Source organism: Ascidiella aspersa, chromosome 3 (assembly GCF_963924565.1).
Source record: "Ascidiella aspersa chromosome 3, kaAscAspe10.2, whole genome shotgun sequence".
NCBI classification, from domain to species: domain Eukaryota; kingdom Metazoa; phylum Chordata; class Ascidiacea; order Phlebobranchia; family Ascidiidae; genus Ascidiella; species Ascidiella aspersa.
Genome location: NC_139449.1, coordinates 24,513,468 through 24,541,446, shown reverse-complemented (window position 1 = coordinate 24,541,446; position 27,979 = coordinate 24,513,468). Strand labels below are relative to the sequence as shown.

Genomic DNA, 27,979 nt, shown 5'->3' with positions numbered 1-27,979 from the left:
TAATTATCGCCGAATCCATATAATTTTACCGTTAAATTCATTTTTCGCAATGTATATTTTGCACTTTAATGCTTAAAAAAAAAACTAAAACGCTCGAACTCAAAGTCAAAACGTTAGTTCGCCGCCAAACGTAAACCATTAAAATCACCGACAGGCGTTGGAAGACGAGATGGCCGCTCGCAAGGAGCTTCTAGCCAACACGGTCGCCACTGGGGAGGAACTGATCGCCCAGGAGCACTTCGCAGCCGATGACGTAAGCGCGCGCATCCGTGAGGTTTACGCCGAGTGGGAGAACCTGGAGAACGCAACATCCGACCGCAGGAAGAGACTTGACCATGCCAAGGACCTCTATCAAGTAAGCCGCCCTTTTATCTTCGAGCACGCTGAAAAGATTAACAGTACAAATCAATACACCGAAAGCCATCGCAGACTCACCGAATCTGTACACCATTGTTGCAAGTACGACAGGCTTGAAAAACAAATAAAGCGTGCGGTGAGATTCGAACTCACGACCTACGGTCATACCGGGACCGTGGCTCTACCAACTTAGCAACACAGGCTCAGAGAGGAGCGAGTCGAGAAACAACCATACGGCAATGCTTGCCACTTTGCAGCATAAATGAAGCATGCATTGGCGTATGGTTGTTTCTCGACCTAATCGTTGGTCGAAAAGCTGCTTCAGAAGGACCAGATCACAGTTGTTAACATGGGTGTTTCATTAAACAATACAAATCAATTGGTACTCATGTGGATTTTTACTGCAAACCCAAGTTCACTGTGTTCCGGTTGAATGAATATTGCCTCAAATTGTACAGATTTTTGATATGGATTTTCACCTATCCTACCAATAATGCGGCTACAAGAACAAGAAAAAGCACCTGTAACCAGCACAGACAAATTTTAACCAAACAAACCCTCTTTTATTCAGTTTTACGCCGACGCAGACGACGTGGACACATGGCTTGTGGACATGCTTCGAATTGTGTCCAACGAGGATTGTGGCCGCGATGAGAACTCCGTCCAATCGCTCCTCAAGAAACACGATCTTGTGCGTGAAGAGCTCAAGGAATACGAGCAGAGCATCAAGGCGCTACACGAGCAGGTGATTTAGGTCGGCTGTGATCATTAACATATTTTGGGGAGTTTAAAGGAGTGCGATCAAATGACCCTGTTTGCACACGTCAAGCTGCCTAAATTGGCAAGCACTCCCAGATGGATTTTTTTGCGTTTTTTGTCTTTTTGGTTACCTTGTGTATATGCAAAACCTTAAGTGTGAAACCTTCTTAGTGTATTGCGATAAGCTGCGTGGTCATTTCAGTCGTTTTAAAAGTAATAAATTTATTTTATTTTATATTATCATCAGCCAGTCTCCCCGAAACGAAAACTGAATTTATGCTTGATACTCATTCATAATTTGGCTAATAAAGTCTACGTTTTCATGCGGTTGTGCTAAGTTTAATTGTACCGCAGTCCAATACTGGATTAATAAAAACTGATGCCAGGGCCTTCTAAGCAACTCAAAAAACACTTGCGGCTTTTAAATGTCAAGCTGTTTTTGCTAGGCTGAAGCTTTACCAGAAGAAGACCGTGAGTCGGCCGAGGTACAGGAGCGACTGCGAAGCATCGACAGCAGATACAAGGAGCTGCTCGAGTTCGCCAAACAGCGGCGGGAGAAGCTCATTGACGCCAGGTAACTCGCGGTTGGAACAAGTGTATTGCGCTTTTTTTATTCATAAATAGAAATAGACTCATATATCGGTTTACCGATAATGTAGGCCGGTATTAGAATCAAATAAGTGGCACATTTTTGTGGGGCAAGTTTTTTTTGGCAAACATTATTTTTGTCTATCTAATATGCAAAATAATTTTTATACGTATAGGATAGTAAAGAAACTGAAATGTTTTTTTGATTTCTATTCGATTAGTTTAAGTTGACTGAATTACAAGTAGATTAAAATTTAAACATCGGTATCGATATCGGGCATCGGTTAGCAAAGAAGTAATATTCGGGTATCAGTCCAAAAAAGTGATGTCGGTCGATCTCTATAGTTATAATTAAATGTTCTAATTACGAAACAAAATGGGATTATATATGCGACATTTAACATGTGTTATGTATGTACAATTGCGACAATTTTAAGTGGGAAGTTTAACAGACCGCGAAATAGCACCAAGTTTTCTAGTTTTTTTCTTGCATTTATGAAGACGTATTTCACAAGACAGATAAACGGTGTATGTGACTGGATCGGAGCGCATAAACGCCATCCACTTGTTTCCTGCAAATTATTTTAGAATCTCGACCATCTCTTTTGATGTGGTCGTGATAACAGCTATTCTCGCATTATTTTAATCGTTGCAAAAACTGTTTGTGCCCAAAGGTCGCTGTACAAGTTCTCGAGCGAGGCGGACACCGTCCTGGCATGGATCGATGAGAAGGAGCAGGTTCTACGCACGATGATAATCCCTGACAATATCGAGGACATGGAGCTCGTTCAGCACAGGTTCCAAGGTTCGTCATACTCAAACAATATATCGCTGAATTGTGGTATTCCCATTTTGAAAATGACATCGCTCTTTTAAAACCGTGATTTTTTTTAATGAAATTACATTAAAGGAATTAAAATCTTCAGTAGAAAAAGAGTGGCCTAAATAATGATAAAAGATTCATTATTTTATTTGCATACGTTCCGGCAAAAGCTTATGCCATTGTCAGTGCTGTTGGGCCACTCTTTTTGTACTGAAGATTATGAACAGATCCGTGTTTAACTGTTTAGTGTTCCTAAGAAATAACAAATATTTTGCAGGTTATGAGAAGGAGATCAACAAGCACGCTCCCGAGGTAGCCGTCGTCAACCAATTGGCGCGACAGCTTGTCCACTGTGAACACCCCAACGCCGACGACGTGTCTGCCAGGCAGAACCATCTCAACACTAGGTAAGGATAAGTTTAATTATTTTCAAGATTTAGGCATGCCACGGTTGGCTAAAGGTCTATATTGTGTGTTAAGATGTTAAAAAGTTACTAAGTCGCATCTGAAGCCTGATGTCAGATTGCAATATCTTAACTCGCCCATTGTCATTAGTATGAATTTTAAGTTACATGTTCGCATATGATGGTTGTTTATCAATTTTTACTCGAGCAAATTATGACTCCATACCACCAGATTGATCCGGTTTAAAACAAACAGAAGTCATTGTCTGTTGTAATTACATTACCTTATACCACAATAACATCTGCAACTTAGAATAAAACAACAATGTTATATAAAACAAGTATATATAAGAATAATAGTAATAAACATATTGGCACTATAAGCAACTGCAGCTGAAAGACCAACACGCTATAGTACAAAGGTTAGAGCTCTTTACTGCTTAAAGAACAAACACAGAGTGAAGGATAAACCATGATTTAAATCTCACGAGCCCAAATATGAATTAGACCACATGAGAGATAGGAAAACATAGAACACTTAGACATTTAAAATGACTTAACAGATCATATTAAAATTCAAGCGATTTCAGTAGACCAGCTGACGAAAAATTACCGTATGTATAATTGTATATGGTGTACCACTTTTTTTTTTATTTCGAACCTAATAAAACCCTTGGTAATGTCCTTGCTCATTAACCTAACACATATTTTCACGGCGACCAACGGCACATCCACACTGAGTACTAGTAGCAAAACGCCAGGCCGTAGCAGTAGACTTATAAAGCTGAACCCACACGAAACGACCTTGCCCTCGAACAGATGGTCCGAGCTGAGAGCTTTGCTGGAGGAGCGACGCGAGGTGCTTCAGCACGCCAAGGGCCTACAGGGCTTCAAGCTCGAGTGCGACGAAACCGAGGGTTGGATCCGAGAGAAGGCCCGTGTGCTGGCGGGCGCTGGTGGTCCGGATGAGCCGATCAACGACCGTGACCTTGCTGGTGTTTTGGCTCTGCAGCGCAAACTCTCGAGCATGGAACGCGACTTGGCCGCTATCCAGGTATGTTTCTAACGTTGTTGGTCGTTTAAGTGTTTTTAGTAAGTGCTTGACGAAGAAGTTGCTGGTGTGTAAAAAACGTTTGGATTGATTTGAAAGGGAATAAAACTTTATTACAGCTTCATTATCACAGAGATTTCAAACAAAATGCAAAGTAATGTTTGAGCAACTAGTATTTTTGCTGCATTATTAAAAGGCTGAATTTATGTTTTACTTCTAAAAATAGAAGCTGCAATGAAGTTTAATAATGGTTATTGCCGTTAACAGCTGCAAATTTGTCTTTTACTGATAAAAAACGTTGGTAAGCAAACTTGTATATTTTGCTTGGACGTGAGGGCAATAATGTACGAAATTTTTTTTGTCACATATCGTCTGTTTCTTTTTAAAAACTCGAAAGTTTTTTTCGTGATATTTCCTAACAGAGGTCGCCAAACTATGGCCCACTGGGTTAGGTTTTCACACCCATATTTCCTAAAACTCAGTTCAAAGTAGTAATAACAGAAATGTTTGTTGGATGCAAACAGTAGTTGAATATAAATAATCGAGTCGTTTAAGCTAATATTAATATCCGGCCTGCTATCGCCAAATCCTCAATGAAACGACCCCTGTTTATTCCCGTGATATGCATCCGCAGGCAAAACTCGACGACCTCCGTGACGAGGCGGACCGACTCTCACAGGAGCATCCTGATGAGGCTGACGACATCAAGAAGAAGTTCGAGCAGATGGAGCGCGTCTGGACCGAGCTCCGCGACATGCTCCGACAGCGGGAGGACTCGCTCGGGGAGGCTGGCAACCTACAGAAGTTCCTCAGGGATCTCGATCGCTTCCAGGTAGGAGTTGGTCATTGCTATTCTGAAATAAATTGGTCGGAATGCGATCGAGTGAAAAACATTCAAGAGAAATAATTTAAAAAAACATAAAGAAGGGCTGCAAATTGCATTAGTAAAATCTAAGAGCTTATTTTTTTAGCTTCTTATAAAGTAACCTACTATATAGGTTTAAAATAGTTTGATAGTGCGAACTGTCTTACTGTCTTGGAATTGGATAGATTTAAAACGTTAAAGAGAAAATATTGAAAAAAAAACACAATGAAGCTGTAAATCGCATTTTTAGTATGTAAAAGCGTAGTTTTTTTTAATAGTTGTGACAATGTTAACAGTTTTTTGGTGCCATTGTAAACTAAAAAGAAATGTCCTGGCGTTTTCATAAAACGGTAGAATTTCCAGATGTATATTTCTGCCTTCTGGATAATGCGTCATTTCTGGTAAACTTCTTCAAACTTTTACCTTTTGTCTCAATTAAAATTTATTTATAAATAAGCGTTTAACGGTGCAATGTGTCGACTATATGAAAAGAAATCAGTGGTATAATTGCGTTGTGTACTAGGCTTGGCTGTCCACCACACAGACGACCATCGCTTCCGAAGACATGCCCGAATCTCTTCCCGAAGCTGAGAAACTGCTTCAACAACATCAAGCCATCAAACTGGAAATCGACAATTATCAGGTGCGCGGTGTTTATTTGACAAAGTTTGTCTGCGACTGGACATGTTTTCTATAGCTTGTGTTTGATGGCCTAAAATTAGTCATAATTTTGTGTAAAATTATTTAACCAGTATGCATCTTATTAGCCTATGTTTGGTCCTACAATGGCTGAATTAGACATATTAGAAATATATTCAACCATTATGTTTTATCATGTCAAAAAAATGTTAACAAACTGTTTCATTTGCTTAATAAAGGTTACACTGCAGTCCCCTGTACGACATCTACAATTTGCCAATTGTCATTAATCTCACCAAAATATCACCCAGTATTTATCTAGATAAGAAATCTCTCAACCTCCCTTCTTGCGACGGTGTGCAACCTGTTTATCTACCATTTCCCTCATATCGATCGCTGAACGAAATACCCTTAAACATTAAAAAAAATACCCTTAACCGCTTTGTGATTTACTGGTAAAAAAAGTTGGTAAGCAAGATGTTGAAAATGAATAAAGATTTATTCGAAACGTTCAAAATGCTAGCTACTTCTGTATTGGCTTTGATATTCTTATTACGTCTTACTACAACCTCCAACCATTATGCTCCCAAACCCTTAACATTGATCAACAAAAAATTATACGCAAAGGACGACTACGAACTGATGAAGGAAACTGGCGCCCAGGTGACCGCAGGCCGCGAGGACGACCCCCAGTACATGTTCCTTGGCCAGCGTTTACAGGCCCTCGACCAGGGCTGGGACGACTTGAATAAGATGTGGGAAAACCGTAACGCCTTTCTCAAGGAGGCGCTCGAGTATCAGACCTTCCTGCGCGACTGCAAACAGGTAAGGGCTTCCTTTGATTTTTGTGTTCATATTCTGTGCAAAGAATTTAAGCACGTTGCATTCATCGGCGAATGTGGGACAACAGCTTGCCAGTCTGGCGGTCATTGTGCCTACCAATGGTTCCTCGTCGGAAAGAAATGCTACTTGTGAAAAAAGTTGGTACGCCGCTCAATTTTCGTTAAATGTCCGATTGAGCTTGGTCAGCTGTCAAAGAACCATGAATATAACATTGTTACATATCTTTATACACATTCAGGTAAGTGTGGTCACGTTCCCTAGAAATCTCACCTTATCGACTGCGCAACAAAGGTTATACAGGTTTACGTTATAAACCTTTTTATATTTATGCGTAAACTCGTATAGCACAAACTATAAACAGTTATTGCCCGATATTCACATTCTCCCATCAATTCAAAACACCCCCATCTTCCTCCAGGCGGAACAGCTCCTCAGCAACCAGGAGTACGCCCTGGAGGGATCGCGGAGGAGCGCCGCCGCCTCCACGTCGCCCGACAACGCCGCCGAGGTCCTTAAGAAGCACGAGTCGTTCGTGGCAACCATGGCCGGAGCCGACGAGAGGATCGAGACAGTTCTCAAGGAGGCGGAGCACCTGTGTGATCCCGATCTGCATCATCACGCAGCCGAGAAGGTCCGGGATCGCGCGGACAAGATCGCCGAGAGGAGGACACACAACAAGGAGGATGCGCAGGAGGTGTCCGGTCTTCTCAGGGTGAGATTAAGCTGTTTTCTATTCCACTATGTTTAGGTAGTTTTTACTTATTTGAAACAGCTAAGTTCTTGAGGAGTAGAAGCCTACTTTGCTGTTATATTTATATCTGTAAAATGACTTTATCACAGCATTCTTAAATTTTTTTTTTTTTTCAGGGTCTTCTCAGGGTGAGAATAAGCTTTTTTCCATTACACTATGTTCATTGTTTCAGCAGTTTTTACTTATTTGAAACAGCTAAGTTCTTGAATAAACATTCGCGGTTTGACATATCTGCAAAACGCTGAAACGTTAATAAAACAATTTGTCATTTAAAAATGGATAATAAATCAGTCATATGGCGAAAAGGAACAATTGGGTAGAAAATATTATCAAGCCACCAGGAAGTCACTTTATAGAACAAGAAATTGTTTCCGCACGGATATAAACCGGGGACCTTTCACAAGCCTACGATTGCGTTTATGTTTATATCCGCAAAAAAAAAAACTTTATTGCATCATGTGTTCAAATTCTTCATTTTTTTAGAATTTTTTACAATTTAAAACAAATTTGATTTGGAATATCTAGGAACTGTTGCTCTGACCAACAAAATTTTATTAAAGTGCCAACGTTTCGATTACCTATTCGGGCAATCTTCTTCAGGGCAATATAATTGCAATTATAGGCGAAAAGCATATGCCTATATTTCCAACTATATTGCCCTGAAGAAGGTGCTCGAATAGGTAATTATAACGTTGTGACTTTTAAAAAAAATTGCCGGAAGAACAATTTTACAATGGAAACAATGCCTGGCAGCAAAAGAGTATTCTTTTTCTTCGACCCTGTTTTTTCAATCCTTTGATTTTTAACTTCGCAGGAAACCCTGGCGATGCAGCGCTTCTTCGCCGACTGCGCCGAGCTAAAGGAGTGGATAAACGAGAAGATGCTCACCGCTCAGGACGCCACCTACAACGACGCCAGGAACCTACACACAAAGTGGCAGAAACACCAGGTCACTTAGCCCTGTCTGTTTGTATTTTAAGCAAACTTTTTTAACCGCCTGAACGTAATATTATATTGATGCAGGGCTTCACAGTGTATGCTTAGCACTCGGAATTTTACATTAAACGAACAACTTACGCCCATTGTTTGGACTGGTCTATTTTTTTGCATAGATATTTTATGTTTGCCATTAAGAGAAGGGAAATCAGGTACTCTAGAAATTTAAGTCACTAGAGATCGACGCTTTTGCAGTCACACCTTACTCACAAAAATGCCAATTCTTAAATTTAAAATTGTTAGAAAAATGCCAGCCCACCGTACGGGTATTTTAGCAGCGCTGTGTTGAAAAATTAACAAAAAACCTACTCTATCATGGTACACAGACGCGATCAAGTAGGCAGGAAGAATCGCCCACGAAAATGTACCCTGCCTTAATGGAATTCCAGCCCTGATTCGAACCCTTTCTTCGCGCAGGCTTTTACGGCCGAGCTCGACTCGAACAAGGACCGCCTGGTACGACTCGAGGACGACGGAAACGCACTGGCGAGCGCCAAGCCCGAACGCAAGGACGACATCGAAGAAAAGCTGGAGGAGCTGAGGCGCTACTGGTCGGAGCTGGAGAGCTGCACCAAGCAGAAGGAAAAGACGCTCTTCGAGGCCCACAAGGCGGAACTATTTACCCAGGTGGGACAAGCTAAGTGTTTTGGGTGTAGGCATCGGCTCTAGATAAGGGCGATAGCTTGTTTGGATAAGTATAGCCGCCTTGTAAGAAAAGCACAAAAAGATTGTTTTGTGTGCACATTTGGCTTTGCTGTATGGGATGCATTGCAAAGTTGTAATACCCGATAAATACCGTTTTGAGGATAAATCGTCTCGTAAAAAGTATATTTAACTGTTTACCCAAACGAGTGGTTAATAAAAATATAAAAAAAATACAGTAAAACCCTTTGGGCATTTGGAGAGGACGGCTGTTCCTACAAAAAAAAGTGCCAAAGCTACCCGGTTTCGATGATATCCAAAATCTTGTCTGGAATTCGTTACAAATATACCTTTGCTTTATTTAATTCGCGCATAAACATCGCACATATCTGAATCGTTGGATCTTCGATCTAAATGTTGGTTCCCAACACGCGATCGCTCGTCTTAGTTTTCATATCGTGGGTCTTAATTTTTAACTTTGTTCTCTGGCGAGAAGCCCCAACGTCATAGCGCCTCCGGCGTTAAACAACCCTTCTGTTCACTTCAGACTTGCGACAACCTTGACAAGTTCGTGGGCCAGATGGAGCAGCAGCTGAGCAGCGACGACGTGGGCAAAGACCTCGCCAGTGTTAACGTGCTACTCAAGAACCACTCCGCGCACAAGGATGAGATCGACGTTCGCAAGCAGGAAGTTGCCGAACTCGAGAATCAAGGTAGCTCTTGACTACGATTGAAACAGTAAAACATTTGTACAAACTTTTAGGATCTACTTACGTCTGCTCTTTGCCATTTTATCTGTCATGACATAATTAAGATTTATTCTTTTTCCTGATTAAACCTGGTTAATATGCTATATAGGTGTTTAAATAACTACGCTAAATAGGTGTCAACTACAAAAACATAACATTGAAATCACAAGCTGCTAGAGGTTTATACGCTTTATTTACCTACAATTGAAACAGTAAAACATTTGTACTTTTAAGATGTGCTTTTGTCTTCACTGTGGATTTTTATCTGTCATGACATAATTAGGATTTCTTCTTTGCGTTGAATCAACCTGTTTAAATACTTAATATATGTAAACTACATAAATATATGTGATCTACATAAAAAAACATTAAAAAGCTGCTAGAGGTTATTTCTTTATACGCTTTTAATAATATTTTTAATATAACTAACAACCTTAAACACCCAGTTTAAGGATGTCTAATCAAAGTACTCATTCAAAACATGGGTATTGTATAATCACTGAAACCATGCACTCTGCCACGCAAACATTGCTGCAAAAAAACTACAATTCTTAAATGTTGCTGCGCGTTCCACGACAGGTAATACCCTCCAGTCGGAAGGCGACAGCGATGTGGACGACATCGACGGTAAGCGAACAGACATCAAGCAGAAGATCGACCACCTGGACGATCTACTGGCCAAGAGGAAGGAAAAGCTGGACGCCAGCAAGCGTCTGCATCAGTTTTTCAGGTAAAAGATTATAGGAATACTGTTTACAATGGAGATTGATAATTATTGAATTACAAAGTGAAAAAGGTCGAGTAGATCGACATCATCTTGATTAAGACGTTAACGAGCTTGTATCAACTTATGTCAAGTAATTTAAGCATAGATAATGTCGATCTACTCGACCTTTTTTTTTACCAAATGTACAAAAAATACGTTAACGAGTAAAGTTTCATCAGTTAGTTAGATGTTGATAAACTCCATGATAGTTACTACAACTTAGTTCCTTAATTCCAAGTAATAACAATAATTAAAGGTTAACAGTTCTGATAATCATCAAAACTTAAATGTAAAACCCCTTACACACCAAGTGGTTGTTAACAACAACAAAGTCACGCTTGAAATGAAGGACGAGCAAGAGACGTTTTTGCTCGCTAGGCAAAGCGCGCCACCAGGAGCAGTGTTTAATAAAAGAAAGCATATTAAGAGGAAGAAAATTAACAAGAAATATCAAAACGCCGGCATTAATTATTTTATAATTATTAGCTAGTCTATAGAACTTTTCTTTCTTGCTTGTGGTCGCGTTGCAATGTTGTGGTTTCCTCTTCAGGGACGTCGAAGATGAAAAGCTTTGGATCGTCGAGAAGCTTCCTCAAGCCTCTTCAGTCGAACACGGGAACAGCCTTCAGGGCGTTCAAGCGCTGCAGAAAAAGCACAACGTAAGTAGTGGAAAGATGGACTTAAAAAGCATGTAGTTGTTCACAGTGTTTAATGTGTCAAAACAAGGCGTTCGAAACTTTTTGACCCTTCTGTGCCAGTTCGTTATTCGGGCTTTAGTCGCTTTGCTTTGTACGACGCCATAATATTGAGCGTCGCAATTGAGGTATATGACATATTTTGGTTTAATTAAAATATTCGAAACAACTGCTAACTTAACCCCGTTTAATTTTCTTTACCCTGATGCTTGTACAAAATGCATTAGGGGGAGGGGAATCAGGTACTAGTCTCTAAAGAGTCACGCTTTTGCAATAACACCGAAACCAGGCAAAATGCCAAAACCTAACTGTAAAATTTGTAAAAAAAAACTCCGGCCTACCATACGGATTTTAGCTGCACTGTTTTGAAAAATTAACAAGAAAACTACTTCTACCAACATAAACAAGAAAACTACTTTCTACGCTTTTTCGTCATACACTAGCACAGTGTTTCTTAATCAGGTGAATAGTTCACCCCAGGGTGAATACATTTTTTGCAGGGATGAACCAACCAAAATGGGTGATTAAGGGTGAACCGTCAGAAATGGATGATAGCTTGCGAAAAAGTCTAAGTCACATTTTGTGCTGTTATATATAGACGAGATAGGTTTGTCATATCATGAGACAAGGTTGAAATTTGGAGATAGATGCTGGGGGTGAACAAAACTAAAAAAGTTAAAGAAGCACTGTGCTAACATATCGATCCGAAATCCAGCCAATGTTACTTGGTAGAAAATAATATAATTTAACTTTTTTTACACAGGCCTTGCAAAGTGAGTTGAGCGCACACGAGCCCACCATTGGCACGGTTTGCGCGCGTGGGATGGCAATGGCGACCGAGGACAGTCCTTACGAGGACAAGATCAACGACCGATGCCACGAGCTTCAGGAGAAGTGGAATCAGTAAGTGAACGTTGGCATATGTGAATTGTCTTTTGATATCATTGATTCGGTTGGAAAGCGCTTTTTGTGGCAAAAAACGAGATGTTTGGATCGACAATGCTACATTAAGAATTTAATAGTACAAAAAACATCACTTACATACAGCCTCTTACTAGCCAGGACAAACGCTGTAATCCACTGCTCAATGCGGTTCGACCTAAGTCACTGATTCTAAATCCAATGGATCACTTCCTACTTTAAAAAACGTCCTACTTTTAAAACGGCTAAAGCGCCCGTCATTAATTGGGCAAGGGAATTTAGAATGCATAACTGTATAGGCCAGTCAAATTTATGGCTTACGGCAGCACTCCTTATAAATAAATAGATTTGCGGCACCCCGACTAGAAATTTCGTTAGGTATTTTACTGCAATGTAACTATAAGTGAAACTTGAACAATACAGTCAACTTATAACATGTAGGAAAATGTCATTTAATATAATGGTACTAATCGTACACAAGTAATTGTTTTAAGAAGCTTACCAATGAAGCAAAAATTCAGATTCTTGAAGATTCTCAATTAACTTTTGGCACCCTTTATTGAGCATTAGTAATGGCACACTAGGGCGCCGCGGCACCCCGGTCGAGAACCACTGGTATAGGCAATTGCTACCCAGTTGTCTGTAGAGTAACGTTTCAACGTTCACTTCTCACAGGCTTCAGGAAGAGGCCGCTACACGCAAGGATCGACTGGCCGAAGCCGAACGCGCCCAGCAGTACTTCTTCGACGCCAACGAGGCGGTGTCTTGGATGGGCGAGCAGGAACTCTACATGATGTCCGACGAGAAAGCAAAGGTAACGGCAAAAGCCTGTGGTGATTTGAACCTGTTGCATGGCGCTCTTAAAAATAATTTTGGAGCTTAAAAAGCACCGAAGGAAAAATAGCGAATTTGGACGTCTTTGTTGTTCACAACAAACTTCAACTTATAAAAAATGCGGCACTTAGTAATAGGTAACATTTTTAACGTAGCGAATACCTCCCAACATGTTGAAAATAATAAAGAGATATTGGCTATGTTCTACTTCTCTATTGGCTTACTATGCCTTACTACGACTATACCCATTATGCTCCGAGGTATGGCACTGTTTCTCACTCACCAAATTTGTCATATTTTTAACCCAGTATTGTAAGACCGCTCACTGTTGTATTAAGCTATCCTTTGGACTTTCCGCGGTTCGTGAATCTTTTGAGGCCATCTTTTAGCTTTTATATTTCGTAAACCGTGGTATTTATTTAAAAATATAGTATCAATCAAGACCAACACGCAGCACCTGCTCAGAATTTCACAACACAGGCTAAAAATAAAAAAACACGTAACCTTTTGTTAACCAACGTAGCACTTAATACGTGACAATGGAAATCTCGTTAACCCTTGCATTAACCCTAAATTAACCCTTAAGATAAATGTCGGCCTTAATTCCCGACCAGTAACAGCATAATACTCTAGCAAAGCTAGCAATTCAGGTCAGTCTGAGAAAGCTTTTTGACCCTTGTAAGATAAATGTCGACCTTAATTCCTAATCAGTACCAGCAGAATACTCAGGACATTCTGACCTGAATTGCTAGCTTTGCTAGAGTATTCTTTTGACAACCACGCGTCTCTTTTCGCAGGACGCCCAAGGCGCCAACAAGATGTTAAAGAAGCACCAAGCCCAGGAGCAGAGCATCGACGACTTTGCCGAGGAAATCCAGCAGCTGTCGGAGACATGCCGCGCCCTGGTGGCCGAAGATCACCCCGAGAGGTGCGCTTCGAACCTGCAGCGAATAATCCGATAAAATACATTGCTGTTATTTAGCAAAAATATTCCTGTAAACAGTTTGAAACCAAACGTTTTGATTTACTTGAATAAGTGCTAGCCGAGCAGGAAAAACTAATTTTTCTGGTTCTTCGAACATTTTTTATAAAACGTTTATAACATTACATTAAGTTAATGCCGGGCTCTTTACCACTTTAAAGGTGTGTTCTTGCTGTCAGTCGAACACCTAGACTTGCGACGGGATAGAAACTATCATGTTTAACAAACTTGTATATTCTCTAAAAAACCTACAAGTCTTCCATAAAAAAGTGTGAATAGAAATCGTACTGTTAATCACTGGGATTTAGGGGCAACTCACTTGGCCGTTGCCTATAATTTTAAACTTTGGGAACCGACAATACGTAGACCTATTACAGGGTTACCACTATTTCTTCGCATTTTTAAAAGCCTTTAATTGTCTCTGAAATGATATATTATTGAGAAGTCCCGTTTTTATAAAAACGCTTTTCCAAAAGTATTTTTATTTATTTAATGTCCAGCTGAAGTTATGTATTTAGAAAGCGTCCTTAACAATGTACAAAAGCATTTTTAAGTGAGTTGACCACGGCACTTACACTGTTTTATTTTCGAAAAAAAAATCCAATTTTAGGTTTTTCTTTAAATTTCTTTTCATCTTTTTAATTATATTGTGCGGCAACCTTGTCTTGATCACACACTTCAACATGCCTTACCAGTATGGGCGCTATTCTCCCGACCCGCTCCAATATCTTAAACCTACTTCTTTCCCGGCAGCGAGCAAGTGGCGTCCCGACAGCAGCAGGTCGACCGAACCTACGCCGCGCTCAAGGACTTGGCCGAGGAACGCAGGATGAAGCTGCGCGAGCGCTGCGAACTCTTCCGACTGTCGCGCGAGATCGACGACCTCGAACAGTGGATCGCTCAACGCGAGGCCGTCGCCGCTTCGCAGGAGCTCGGACAGGATTTTGAGCACGTCACCGTAAGTTGATCCGAAGAGGGATTTTAGTGTATAAACTTTAATTTCGGCTTAATGATCATTTTCGGTGAAGCGAATCTACGTCTGATTCCGCTATCTTAAACAGACGAGCTTGGCGTCTAAAATAGCTTGATTAATAGGCAAATAAAGAAAGATTGTGAGTAGTGCGTCACACGTGATTTAAATTGATGATATGTGTTTGAGGGCGAGTACTTTTGTAATGAACAAGTGTCGTTTGTAAAAAACGCCTCACTCTTGCAATGCGTTAAAAATGACTGCTTTCTACCAGTCGTTGATGTAAGGATTGGCTTAATTTAACGTCATGGTTTCACATTTCAAACAATTTTTATAACTTTAAAGAAAAGAAAAAAAAAACTTTAAACGTGCGCCCAAACGCGCTTTTTCACTTGAAAAATATACTTGCTCTTGGTTTGCGCTTAAAACCGTAACCTCCTAATGCTCCCACTCCGCGCTCCCGCAGATGCTCCAGGAGCAGTTCGTCGAGTTCCGCTCGGACACGACCAAGACTGGCGAGGAGCGGGTTGCCGACGCGAACCGGATGTCCGATCAGCTGATCAACGCCGGACACTCGGACGCGCCGGAAATCGCCGCGTGGAAGGACAACGTGAACGAGGCGTGGGCCGACCTGCTCGAGATCATGGACACGAGAGAACAGGTTGGTCGACGTTAGATGGATTCGCAGATTAACCTGATTGAATGCTTAGTTTGGAATTCTGCTCGGGTTGTTGATTTGGTTTATTATTGGTTAGGAAATGCCGCCGAGCGGATAATAGTATTGTAGTTTAGTACACAAAATTAACTGGGCGTTGCATTTAAGTAAAATATGTATTAGGACAAAATACGCGATACTCCGTAATTCAACGTTTTTGCGTTCTATTCACACCTTATTTTAAGTGAACGGCTTCTCTTGTAAACACCTTTTCGAATAACCTATTTTACTAACTTGCCTATGGAAGTCCTCACCTAACAAGTAACAAGATTACTTTTTTACACCACACTATTACGATAAGTAAAAGTTGTAATTGGAAAAATTAATTGCAATGTTTTTTCTTGGAACATTTATTAAGTTGAAATGGCAGCAAAAAACAATCGCAAAGGCAGTTTATTCTTTTAGATTTAGATCAGAGTTTCTCAAACTTTTTTCGCGGTGACCAAAATACCAAGCGTAAGTATAACAGCCAAGCTGTGATAACCCAATCTTCTACACTGAACTTTAATAATTAAAGATTGAGAATTAGCATTATTCAGTTCAAATTTATTTAATATCATCTGTATCTTCGTATTGCTATAGCAATTTTCTCTAGTTTTAGAAAAAAAAATTCTCACTGTTAATCCAGTTTAATCAGAAACAACAGAAGTCTTTATCTGTTACAATTTACATAAACTTATACCACAGTAACATGTGTACCTTAATTCGAATGAATAAAACAACAATGTTATATAAAACAAGTAAATATAATAATGATAATAATAAACATATTAGCATAGTAAGCAACTGCAACTTAAACACCAACAAGCTATAATACAAAGGCTGGAGCTCCTTACTGCTTGAATGACAAATATAAATGGAAGGACAAACTAAGATTAAAGTTACATGAGCCCAACACATAAATCGCATGAGAGAAACGAAAAACAGAGAATACTTAAACAATTAATACACAATTCAGATAGCTTAACACTCACAACCAATCTCAATAAACCTTACCATACAAACTACTGCACTCGGCGGCCCAGCCAAATCAAGCGGCAACCCAAATTTGTGTCGCGACCCACAGGTTGAAAAACACTGTTTTAGATAATTCAAACCAGCAGCACAATGAAAAACGTCCCTGTTTACAGATGCTTGCCGCCTCCTACGAACTGCACAAGTTCCACTACGACGCGGCGGAGGTGCGGGCGCGCATCCAGGAGAAGAGAAACCAGATCCCAGAGGAGCTTGGCAGGGATTACAGCGCCGTGGAGGACTTCAAGAGGAAGCACGACATCTTCGCGCAGGACGTCAAGGCCATCGGGGCTCAGGTGAACATCTTTACCAAGTGCTTTATAAAAATGGTGTCTTTTATTCATATTTTGGTTTTTATTTACCTGTACGGATCAAGTTTGTAGTATATTGGGTAAATGTTTTCCTTCTAGTTAAATTATCACGGCCTGTAATGTAGCTTCATAATAATGAATCTGAAATCTAAAATGGCCGAGTAAACCGACATCATTTTCAAAAATACATTTCGATATGTATTTTGTAACATCATCAGTTAATGTGCTTCTTCTAAATTTAAAGTTTCTACTTTTGTATTTTTGGTTCTGTTTTTTTTTCTATGCCGTGCACATTATTCTTTATAACAAATCAAAAATTATTTTATGGATTTGATAACTGATTCGAAATATGAGCTGAAGAACAGTTACAACTCTTTGGGATCGGTTCAAATAATGTTTAGTTCTCTGCAACGCCAACCTGCTTTTAAAGCCTTGGTTTAAAATTGCTTAGCGACACATTATAAATTCCTTGATTTACAATGTACATAACAGCACCACTGGAAAAAAATAACGATTAAAAAGGCATGGTAAACAGTCAAAAACAATCGATAGGACAAACCATCTATACTACTTCAGTAGACAAACCAGCCAAATGAATAGGAGAGTTAGCTCCACCAGGCAACATTAATAGATAGAAATCGATATAGTGTTTAGTTTGACTCTTGAGTTTCAATTAAGTTCTATTCCTAACCCAACCGTACAACGCTTCTTAGGTGGAGATCGTGCGTGGCGCCGGTCGTGAGCTGGAGCCTTCGTACGCCGGCGACGACCTGAACAAGATCCGCGACACGGACAAGGCAGTAGCTGACGAGTGGCGTGAGCTGCTTGATCTTATCCGCAAGCGGGCCGCCCTGCTTTCAGACGCGCTCAGCAAATTCCGCTTCTTCAATCTGGTGCGCGACCTCATGGCCTGGATGGAGGGCACCGTGCGACAGATGGACCTGCAGGAGAAACCAAAGTATGTCGTCCGCTGTTGGCTTTCGGGTCGTATAGTGGTTGTATGGTTGTAGTTCACAGACAAGTGATGCGTCCAATGCTGTTGCCAAGTGAAGCTACAAATATAGCCATAAGCATAAGGAAAACGCTAAATAAACACAAAATGTTACCTTGTTATGTCTGGTAACTAACATGTCTTCAACGCTCACGATTATCTTGTAAATCCGTATGAAATCAAAACCCAACGGGGTAGTTTTGCGGATAATTGCTTTGGGCGTTAGTTAACTATAGGTGTTTAGGCAATTTCCCAATCCGAACGTTACTGAAGCGTCTGGCATCCTCGACATTTTTAACATGTTTAATTACCAGTAATGTAAACAAGTCATTTTGAAATTACTTAAGTCCCTGTGAAGTCTTTCGTAAAACAATTTAAGTGGAAGTCAAGTATTTTTAAATAAATAACAAGTCAAGTCCCAGTCCAAGTCATTTCGTCCAAAAGACAAGTTTAGGTCAGGTCGTTAGCTCAGAATACTTAAGTTAAGTAAAGTCATTTTGCCCAAAAGACTTGCGCCAAGTCAAGTCATTTAAAAAACAAGTGCATTTAAGTCAGGTCATTACTACACTAGTAGTTACTGGTGGCGTATAATTTGCTTTGGTAAATATCAAACTCTTCAGCTGCCGATTAAACTGAACTACCAATTCTAACGAGCTGCCAATAACCTCAAAAACAGTTTAAAAACTTAACTTTGTCCGTCGCAGGGACGTGTCGGGCGTGGAGACCGCCATGAGCGTCCACCAGGGCACCAAGGCCGAGATCGACGCGCGTGACGACAGCTTCGAAGCGTGCACGTCGCTAGGCAACCAGCTGGTGGCCGACGGACATTACGCCAGTGAGGAAATTAAGGAAAAACTCGCCGCGCTCACTGAGAAGCGCAACCACGTGGTCGACCGCTGGCAGGACAAGTGGGACTATCTGACGCTATGTAAGTTGTGATTTGTGTTTTAAAGTGACTCGTTTTGGCGGATAAGTGGTGTTACGGCTGTTGTTTTGATCCGGTATAATGGTCGTAAAACCCTGATCATCCCATAGATATATTTGTTTTGATAATTCTTCAAAGGATCCATTTCCGAGAGAACCCTTACTGGATTTTGTTAGGGTTGGTGTTTTTCTTGGAACACATCGGTTTTTAATTGCATCTACGATTGTAGTACTCACTTATTTTGCAAAACTTAAACGAGGCTTGAACCTGTTTTAGCTTCCTTCTCAATCTACCAACTAGCCGTTGCAACATTATCTAAAAAAATCGAGCAAGGTCGCCTCTTAAGTGACAATGCAAGCTCGTTCATTGATGTGTATCGCCATCCGAACAAAAAACAACCGACCACAACGCCTAAAATAATCCCTCCATTCCTTTTTGCAGTAATGGAGGTCTACCAGTTTGCGCACGACGCCGCCACCTGCGACGCGTGGCTGCAGCAACAGCAGGCAGTCATGCGTGACATGAGCGTCGACGAGTGCGAGACTGCCGTCGAGGTCGAACAGCTGCTGCGTAAGCTGGACAGCCTCGAGAAGGGAACCATTCCGTGGGAAAGCCGCTTCGCCGAGCTGGAAAAGCTCACCGAGGTAAGAAGAGAGTGCAATAACTATTGCCTGTGTCGGATAAACAGAAGGGCCCGGGCGTGGACGTATATGTTCTGGGATTTGATGCGTTGTGATAACTAACTTAAGTTATACTGTAGCGCTCTAGGTGTACACTGTACATAGTGTACATGTTATCTGTGGAACGTAAATGACCTGTGTTTTTGCAATTACTGATTAATGATTATGCGTTAAAATCTGCTTCATGTTTTTAAGATTCTAAATTTCTTTAGAATACTACATGTGGCAAATATAACTCTGTTTCCAGTATAAACACTGCGACGATTAGTTGCATTTATCAAACATAAAAGCTAACCCTTATCTATAATTGAAACGTTCATATACACATTGGAATCACATTACATTGTGTATATGAAAGTTTCAGTTGCTTAATACGGCCTGTGATCCTTCCATTGAGGTTTTATTTGCGAACAGGATCGTGGTATATTCTCGACTTGCTCCTCTGAGCCAGTGTAGCCCAGTTGGAAGTGCGAAGGTCGCATTATGGTGGTAGGTCGTGAGTTCGAACCTCACCGCAGGCTAATTGTATTTCTATCCTATAGCCTTGCTTGCACTACAATCCTGATTAGATTAGGATGATTGATCTCCGTAAGCCTCTCCGAAGGCATCCGGTATACCACTATCTATATATTATGAAAAAAATATTATATTACTATATCAAACTTTTTGCTGTTTCCATTTTTGTTTCTTTCGAAAATTGTTTTCCTACTTTTTCATACTTCAATAACCTTCACCATTTTTTTGAAATCGGACTATAACCCATAACTCGACTCCCAGATGGAGATCCGAGAAGACGAAGCTCGGAAGCGCGCCGAGCAAGAGGAAGAGGAACGAAAAAAGCGAGAGAAGGAGGAGCAGGAGAGGAGGGAGAAAGAGGAGGAGGAGGCGGCGGAGTTAAGAAAGAGAGCACGTGAAGAGGTTGAGGCCATGGTGGATGCTGAAGCTGTTATTCCTAAAGTCAACGTCGAATCTGAGCAGGTTAGTCTATAAGACTATGGTGTCCAACCTTATAAACCGACGGGCCAAGTATTTGTATGCAGATTATTCCGTGTGCCAAACGCATTTCTCGTCGACCATATTTAGCTTAACTAAAGTGCTGGAAAACTAAGGACCATGCAACACGTTTGGCGAACTTCGTTCACTCAGGTTGGAAAATAATCCCAGACACGCCCGTTATTGCTAATTTTGCTCACATGGGATTTGCTATGGCCAGGTAGTGCAGCAATTTTAAGTAGGCCACAACATATCAAACATAATTAAAGCTGTTAGTCTCGGTAGTTTTGCCGACAAAAAGCTTTACAAATTAACTGCGCGATTTACGTGTGTTATTTAAAGAAAGCATAAAACTACTCGTCAGAGTCATCGTGTTGCGGGCCTGAAACGAACGCGAGAAAATAATTTCGTTTTTTAAGAGTTCCTTTAGGTTTTAATTAGTTTTGATGTGGTTTAGCGTTTAGCGTCGTCAACAGAAACGTTTTCCACCTTTTTAAACGTCGTGTGACAAGCGGGTTAGCTGGGTAACAAATTTGTAAACTAAAGTCAATCAGAAACGCTTTTTAAATGCCATTTCCTTCGTAGTGTAGCAGTTGCAAAGCTGGTTAGCGTTCACATAAGCAGCTGTATTGTCTTCTGTGTCAGGTCGCAATGCGTTTTGATATCGTAAATCAAGTTTTGACTTCAAACACAAATGCTTTCGCAATGGAAGGGCGCGCTACTAGAACATTCTTAAAATCCTAAGACCGCAAATTGTACTCCTCACTCAACGCATAAAAAATGTTCGGCTTTGCCGTACTGTTTACTATGCGTTTTTTTGAATTTCTTCTTGTTAAACGTGCCCGTGCGGTTAGGATCGCTACCAAATTTCAGGCTCACAAAATCGCCCATTAAAGCGTTTCGCCATGCCACCACAAAGCCGTAGTACTTTAAAAGCGCAAACCGAAAAACCTTTATAAAACGGCGCAGATAGCACACCTCGTATACTTCCTTTAACGGCCGGTTCTTTCCAGATGGTGAACGGCGTCGACGAGGAAGAAGCCTCACACATAAACGACGATAGCACAGCCTCCGTCGACAACGAGCCGCGCCAGGAAGGAATGATCAAGATGAAGCAGGTCAAGGACAATGAGGGCAACAAGGCGTCCAAGAGGTGCGTTGCTGGAAATCGTGTTAACCGTGTTTTTTTTTTCAGGTGCCGTTTAGTTCGGCAAAGCGAGCGTTAATTTTTTTAGTTGCGCCATGTAAAAAGGTACTTAGTTGCCATTGTCTTAAATCTAACATTTGTTGATTTAAGAGCTGGAAAACATAGCACGGTACCAGGTAGCTTTAGATGTAATTGTAACATGTAACTTTGCGAACTTGCAGGCTTACCCATTGTTTAAACTGTCAGTAGTGTTTTTAGTTTTGTTTGGACGAAGAAATGTTTCCTCGCCTGCGTTTGTGTGTTACTTGGTAGTGTAATAGTCCATCGCATACGTCGTTGTTGTTTTTTCGGGCATGGTTTTGTTAGTATTGTGTAAGCAGTAAAGCACGCTTCGTCGTCATTTTTTTTATTTACGTCACTGTCATCTAACTAGGGATGTCCGATTTTTGAAGTTTTATTTCATACCCAAACCCGATTTTTGGGGTAGCACAGCAGTCCGACCTGATACCTTATCACGTCATTAGCACGATAACAAAAATGATTTTCCAAAAAACAAGTTTTTTTCTCGGTTTTTAAACCACAATTTCCTTTGAAATCAGAAAGCTTATTTTTATCTTCGATTTTTAATCGAAGTATTATTTTCTGAAAAATTTACCTTCCTAAACCCCTAAGCTGGACCCTAAATTTTTTTCCCACCAATACTATCGGACATCCCTGCATCTAACCAACGCACGTGTTTCGACCTGGATCGCTCTAGCACGCACAACATACCGGAGCGTAAGCGTCTAGCACAACAAGGAAGCATCAAACCAACACCTGCTGCCCCCATCCGTTTGTCGAAAGCGAAACGGCGAGACTTGGATTGTCCGAAACCCCGCAGGCGTCGCTCCAAGTCGGCTGGACGTTCGCCGGAAGAAGTGCGCGACTTTGTCCACGCCGACGACATACGTCAGCCAAACCGACTCGGAATGACGTCAATATCAAGCTTGAAAACTGGACTTAACGCCCGAGACCCTAATAGGATACCACGGGTCCCACTGCCGCGGCTTAAAACAAAACACGCGGATGATATTTGCGCTGAAAGCATTAGCGAGTTCGCCGACCAGCGATTGCTGCTGGAGTTGGATTTCGTCAAGACCAGGCTCACAGCAAACGATCATCCCACGAGTAGAGTAGAGGCTTCCTCTCTGATCCGTTCGGCAAACGACCTGTGGTTGCTTCGAGACCCTGAAGCCGCATACAAGGCGAAGGAGATTTTAACTTGCCCTGTTCTCGATGATTCCGTGCATGTCCATCATCAAAGTGTGCGCCCACGTCGCAGGAGAAGTGCTGAGAGCACGTGCAGTGAGATATCGGCGATTACACGCACGATACGACGGGAGCGCCCGCCGTTATCTAGCATTACGAACGAAAGACGCGGAAGCGGCGAAGTACATCGGAAAATGTTAATCAAGAAAAGCAAAGACGAGGCGCTCGAGTCAATCGACACCCTTGTGCGTTCGCCAGCACACACCAGGCGACTGGCAATGTACCAAAGGACGCGAAATCGCTCCATCCCGTCCGCCTCGCACGAGCACCTGCGCGTTTCCGCCGACAACAGCAAGCGCTACGGCAGCGAGAGTTGCGTCGCGCAGCGCGACACGCGAAAGCTGCTGCCGCGTCTCGTGTCGCGCTCCGGTCGCGAGCAGAACCTGACCGCGCGCTTTTTGCCACGGCTCGGCGGCGAACGCGCCCCTGAAATTCGATCTACGGAACGCTTTATTCCGCTCGCGAGGCCCAACACTCTAGGGCTGCCGAAAAGCGCTTTCGGCGAGGCGCCGATTAGGCACCCCTCGCCCATCACCCCCAACAAGTCGCCCCTCGGGTTGGGGCCCTGGCCCCCATCACCCATCACGCTTTCCCCGGCTTACAGGAGCAGTGGCTACCATCGACCGGCAGTCCCGCACGAAGGCACGCTAAAAATGCGAAGCAAAAGGTTGGAATGTTGTCGTTAAAGGAGGCTAGCATGAATTGTGTAAGCGCTTTGTGGCCATCTCAGAACTCCACTACTACTACTACCAATACAACCATACCCGCTAATCCAAACAAAAATCAGACTTACTACTGACGGTCTCAGGCCGATAACTTACGAGCATGAGGCGATGGACTAACTTGTTTGCCGCTGTGGACTGACTGACCGTAAAACGACCGCTGGGTGTCCTCTCGGTTAACGTTGTCGCTTTTGTGATTGCTTTTTTGCGGCTGGAGCAGAGGACGACATTGCAAAATTTCAATCAAAAAAAAAACACGATGTGCCTTTGTTGCTTCTTTACTGGTCGGAAAGAAACACGTGTGCTGAATGTTCGGTTATCACTGATTTTTGTCATATATAGGTGAAATTTTTGTTGCAATGCAAGTACCTGTCTACCTGTCCCAACTCATAGCTATTGCCTTTCAATGCGTTTGTATAACTTTTGTGTTCCACCCCAATTTTAGTATCACCCCAATCGTAAAATTATTTTTTGTCTGATATAAGTAATATCACTTCTGCAGATCAGGCGTTGGGTACCCGAGATTTCCTATTTAAGTTAACTACATAAATCGCGCTCTTAAGTTTCGCGTTGTCTCAACAATATAGACTGTCAACAAGCGCTTTCATCTCAACTTGTCGCCATATAGCCTCGTATAAGATTTTCACCAAGTATGTAGCACGTGACTTTTCGCTGTGTGAGCATTTTGTGTCCTCCTCATTTTACATCCTCCCGTGTTGTAGCCCGCGCGGAAGCGTGAGTAGCAGCAGCACTTCGTCGGCGCCGCCCCAACAGCAAGCACGCCCGGCCAAGTCAGCCAAAAAGGACAAGGAGGACAAAAAGGCCAAGCGAAAGTCAAGGGCCGACGACAAACCAGCCAAGACGCCCGAAAAGAAGAAAAACAAAAAAGCCAAGCAGGATAAGACCCCGATCAAGGCGCCGCATCAGCCGGACTTTGCGCAGCCAAGTCCCGCCAAAGGCGCCGATTCGGGCACAAGCACGCCCAAGGTTGTGATGAGACCCCGGCGCGCCGCTGACGAGTCGCCCGGGCCTTCCGACCCCTCGAGCCCAAAATCAGCGCAGGGTTTCTTGCACCGCAAGTCTGTCATGGCCAGCCCCAGCAAGAAGGCCCCTAACAGGTTTTTTTTAAGGCTGGAGAAGGTTGTGTAGTTTGGCCGCCCTGTTTGAGGCTTCAGTACTAATTCGTTCGCCTTTTCTATTGATCTTCTCTGGAAATTGATTTCATCTCAGCAAATTGTTGTCACTCTTAATTCGAGCTTTGTATTTTTCTGTTGTCTTGCACCAATTAACCGATCTGTCTTTCTGCTTTCTTTGCTTGTAATTTTACAATCGGCTGCATGTTGAATGATTTCACCGCTGTTGCGTTCTTATGACTGTTTCTAATTGTTGCTACGTAATTAATTTTGATCTCACTAACCACTACATCTAACGCTTTTTTAACTATGGCTGACACTTAATCACATATGTTTTTATGATGAGCTATTTTACCTTTAACATTGACTAATAAGTTTTCGTAGTAATTGTGATTTAGAATATTTGTTCCTTTCCGTAATATATCACTTAACTCTGCTATGAAAACTGAAGCTCTTGTAATTATGCTGTTTTGGTGAAATATGCATGCAAAGCAAGCGCCTGACCTCTTCGGTTACATTTTAGACCAGGGGTTCTTAATCTTTTTTCCCTTACTACCTGTTTCTGTCCAGATCAAAATGCCATTGCCCAAAATCAAATTTTACCTATTTTTCTATTTTACCATACTAAAAATATAAAACAGCGTTATTCAACAAATTATAGCTCTTTCGTCTCAACACTAACTTTAAACACATGTGGGTAATTACCCATAGGTTAAGAACCACTGTTTTAAACTGTGCTGCGCTTCTACATTAGTAATTTGCAGTTTTAGATTCCTTTCTAAACAGGGAAGTCGTTCATGTAATTATCGCTAATATCCTAATTTTAGTAAAGCATTTGTACCATAAAGTTAGGTATCGAATTAACACTAAAATAACTGTCCAGGTCTTGGAACTCTGTGTTCTGTGTCTTGCACGAGAAGCAGCTGGCCTTCTACAAGGACGCCAAGGCAGCTACTTCCCGTATGTCCTTTCACGGCGAACCACCAATCAGCGTTGACGATCTGTCGTAAGTTTTACCATAAATGCTCCGTTCGGCTAAAAATTCACGCGTGCGGACCCGACCTTCTATTTGCCTCTAGCATCCTTTTCGTTATTGTAGTTTTATTATTTTATAAGTCCGCTGTGACGCGTTGAAGATAAAAAAAACGTCCAAAAGAAAGAAGAAGCGTTGAACGCTTACATTTATGTATTGTGAAACGCTCATACACATTTCTTGTTTATCTGAAGTAAACAGCCCAACATTAATTTTTATTTGACTAGTGACGTACCTAATACCAGACCTCACTTTGCACCTTAATTAAACTTAACTTTATTACCTTTTTCAGGTGTGAGGTGGCAATCGACTACAAGAAACGCAAGCACGTCTTCCGCGTCAAGCTTGAATCGGGAACCGAATACCTACTACAAGCCAAGGATGACGTGAGTTTTCACTTTATCGTGTTTGGTATATTTTGGCCCTGTCAGTTTTATCTCGATGTGGGATTTCTGTGGTGAAAAGGATTTCTGTGGTGGTTATTTCCAGAAAACTGGACGAGTTGTTGCTTTGTCGGGCGAAACGTGCATAAAGCCTTCTGTGGATTTGTTTTGTAACTAATTTGTGTGTCTCTAATCCCAATCGCAGGAGGAAATGAATACCTGGATGCAGCGGCTTCAAAACCTGAACGCTTCCGTGAGCAGCGGAGTTCACACTCCTTCGCGGACGTCGCAGGTGACAAATATACCATTTTACTGAAGTGTAAACTTATAGCAATTTGGCAGTAAAAGCAGTTTGACCTAAATGTCTGGGAACTTGGTGTTTGAGATGCTTCATGTAATATTTGCTTCTTAACTAGGTTTAGCAAACGCTAGATACAAAAGTTTAAATCTGCTCACTGCGGTTTGCCTTATAACAGATTATGAAATTTTTCATACATTTTTAACTTGCTTATCTTTTGTTTTTTAACAGTGATTTAACTGGACATGTGTTACGCATTAAACAACTCCAAACGTTGTTGACCGCAGAGAAGATTTGCACAAATCCTCCCGATTTAGTTGATAAATATTTTTTTTCATTTCGCCACAAGTTAACCCACTTAAAGTTCAGCCATTACGCGCAAGACGCTAATCGTGTGTTTGATTGCAGATCTTGAACGACTCCAGCCCCAAGTCCAAGAAGCGGCGCAGCTTTTTGAAAGCCGGCAAGAAGAAGTAACAACGGAACACGTCCGCACGAGAATGTAAATTCAAAACAAGGACAGTTTTAGCGATGTTTTCATCGAGTGGCGCTTGTGTGGCCACCGACCGAACGAAGACAAAGTTTTTCGCTTTTTAGAAAAAAAAAACAGCAACGCAGCTTTGTGTGTTTAAAGTACTCAATCATTTCTGAAATCTGCTTCAGTTTGTTTTCGACTTCACGGAGAGCATTTTTCAAGGTCTTTAGCGCCGTCACGATGTCGATAGAGCACTGTGTAACGCGCCTCCCTTCGTCACTAATCCAACCACCACAAAAAAGAGACATTGGACGGTTTTAACAACGGTGATTTCCTGTATATAGCACGCAAGTCCAGATTACTTTGTCGCTAGTTTTGAACGCATGACAGGCCCGTCGTGTTGCTGTGAAGAGAGAACGTAATTTTGCTACTTTGCATCAGCGAATAATTTAAAATGTGAATGTTACTCCTATTTCTGTACTTTGTGGCGTGATATAGTTTTCTCCTCGTGATTTCTCGAAATGAGCCGAAGAGCTTAAATTTTATGTGCCGTGCGCATTTTTGCTCGCGCGCGCGCGAGTGTGTTTCATTTGCGTAAGCTTGGCTTTAGCGTGAGCGCAATTTGCCGCCTGGTGACTAAAAAATGGTACAAAAACAACAATCTCGTATGGCTAAATCCACGAAATTTGCAAAGCCAACCGGCCTACATTTTAAGAAAGACTTATTTCGGTGCTAAGAACCCCACCCACTGCAACTTTTCTGTCATGTTTCTGATGTTGCTTTTGTTTGGCGCGTTGCTTTGCGATCGACATAATTCCCCCGCGCCGCTTTGCTTTCGTTGTCCGTCGTCGTGGTAAAGTTCACCCAATGTCGTCGCCCCACTTTTAACCCAACTAAACAAGTGACCGACGAGGCAAAAACGCCCCCCGTATCGCCTAGTACCCCCTTTTCATTTCGTCAACGCTTTAAGCCTATATATATTTTTTTGTAAAGTATTTCTTCAAAACCCTGTTTTTGTATCGAAGCTGTATGCCCTACATGTAGTTCATATATTTGAGTAATAACGTCGATTTAAAACTGCCTCTTCATCAGAGACACACGCCGGTTTCTTTTAAGCCATTTCGCAACAAATTTTTTTCTCGTACAGTCTTTGAAGAAATATATAGGTGCTTCAATTTTTGCTAAACTCTAATCGCTGTGTGCGGCGTTTTCTTGT

The 27,979-nt window shown here is 41.7% G+C and overlaps 1 protein-coding gene across 2 annotated transcripts; it reads left to right on the top strand.

Annotated features, from left to right (window-relative positions):
• The first annotated feature begins 154 nt into the window (after window positions 1-154).
• Window positions 155-27,958, top strand: LOC146161066 (spectrin beta chain, non-erythrocytic 1-like). 2 transcript variants are annotated; one of them, XM_083384169.1, is made up of 31 exons: window positions 155-355; window positions 929-1,102; window positions 1,563-1,690; window positions 2,379-2,509; window positions 2,805-2,934; window positions 3,751-3,985; window positions 4,617-4,814; window positions 5,371-5,490; window positions 6,114-6,311; window positions 6,748-7,041; window positions 7,895-8,029; window positions 8,494-8,703; window positions 9,266-9,431; window positions 10,047-10,197; window positions 10,784-10,892; window positions 11,692-11,831; window positions 12,525-12,663; window positions 13,481-13,611; window positions 14,419-14,623; window positions 15,102-15,296; window positions 16,481-16,660; window positions 17,389-17,633; window positions 18,371-18,594; window positions 19,033-19,235; window positions 20,049-20,249; window positions 21,278-21,417; window positions 24,164-24,559; window positions 25,458-25,580; window positions 25,900-25,993; window positions 26,196-26,282; window positions 26,697-27,958. In XM_083384169.1, the coding sequence occupies exons 1-31, from the start codon at window positions 170-172 to the stop codon at window positions 26,763-26,765; spliced, it is 5,337 nt and encodes a 1,778-aa protein (XP_083240295.1). In that variant the 5' UTR covers window positions 155-169; the 3' UTR covers window positions 26,766-27,958. The 2 variants fall into 2 exon arrangements, with proteins under 2 accessions (XP_083240295.1, XP_083240296.1); XM_083384170.1 differs by lacking the exon at window positions 24,164-24,559.
• Window positions 27,959-27,979: the final 21 nt, after the last annotated feature.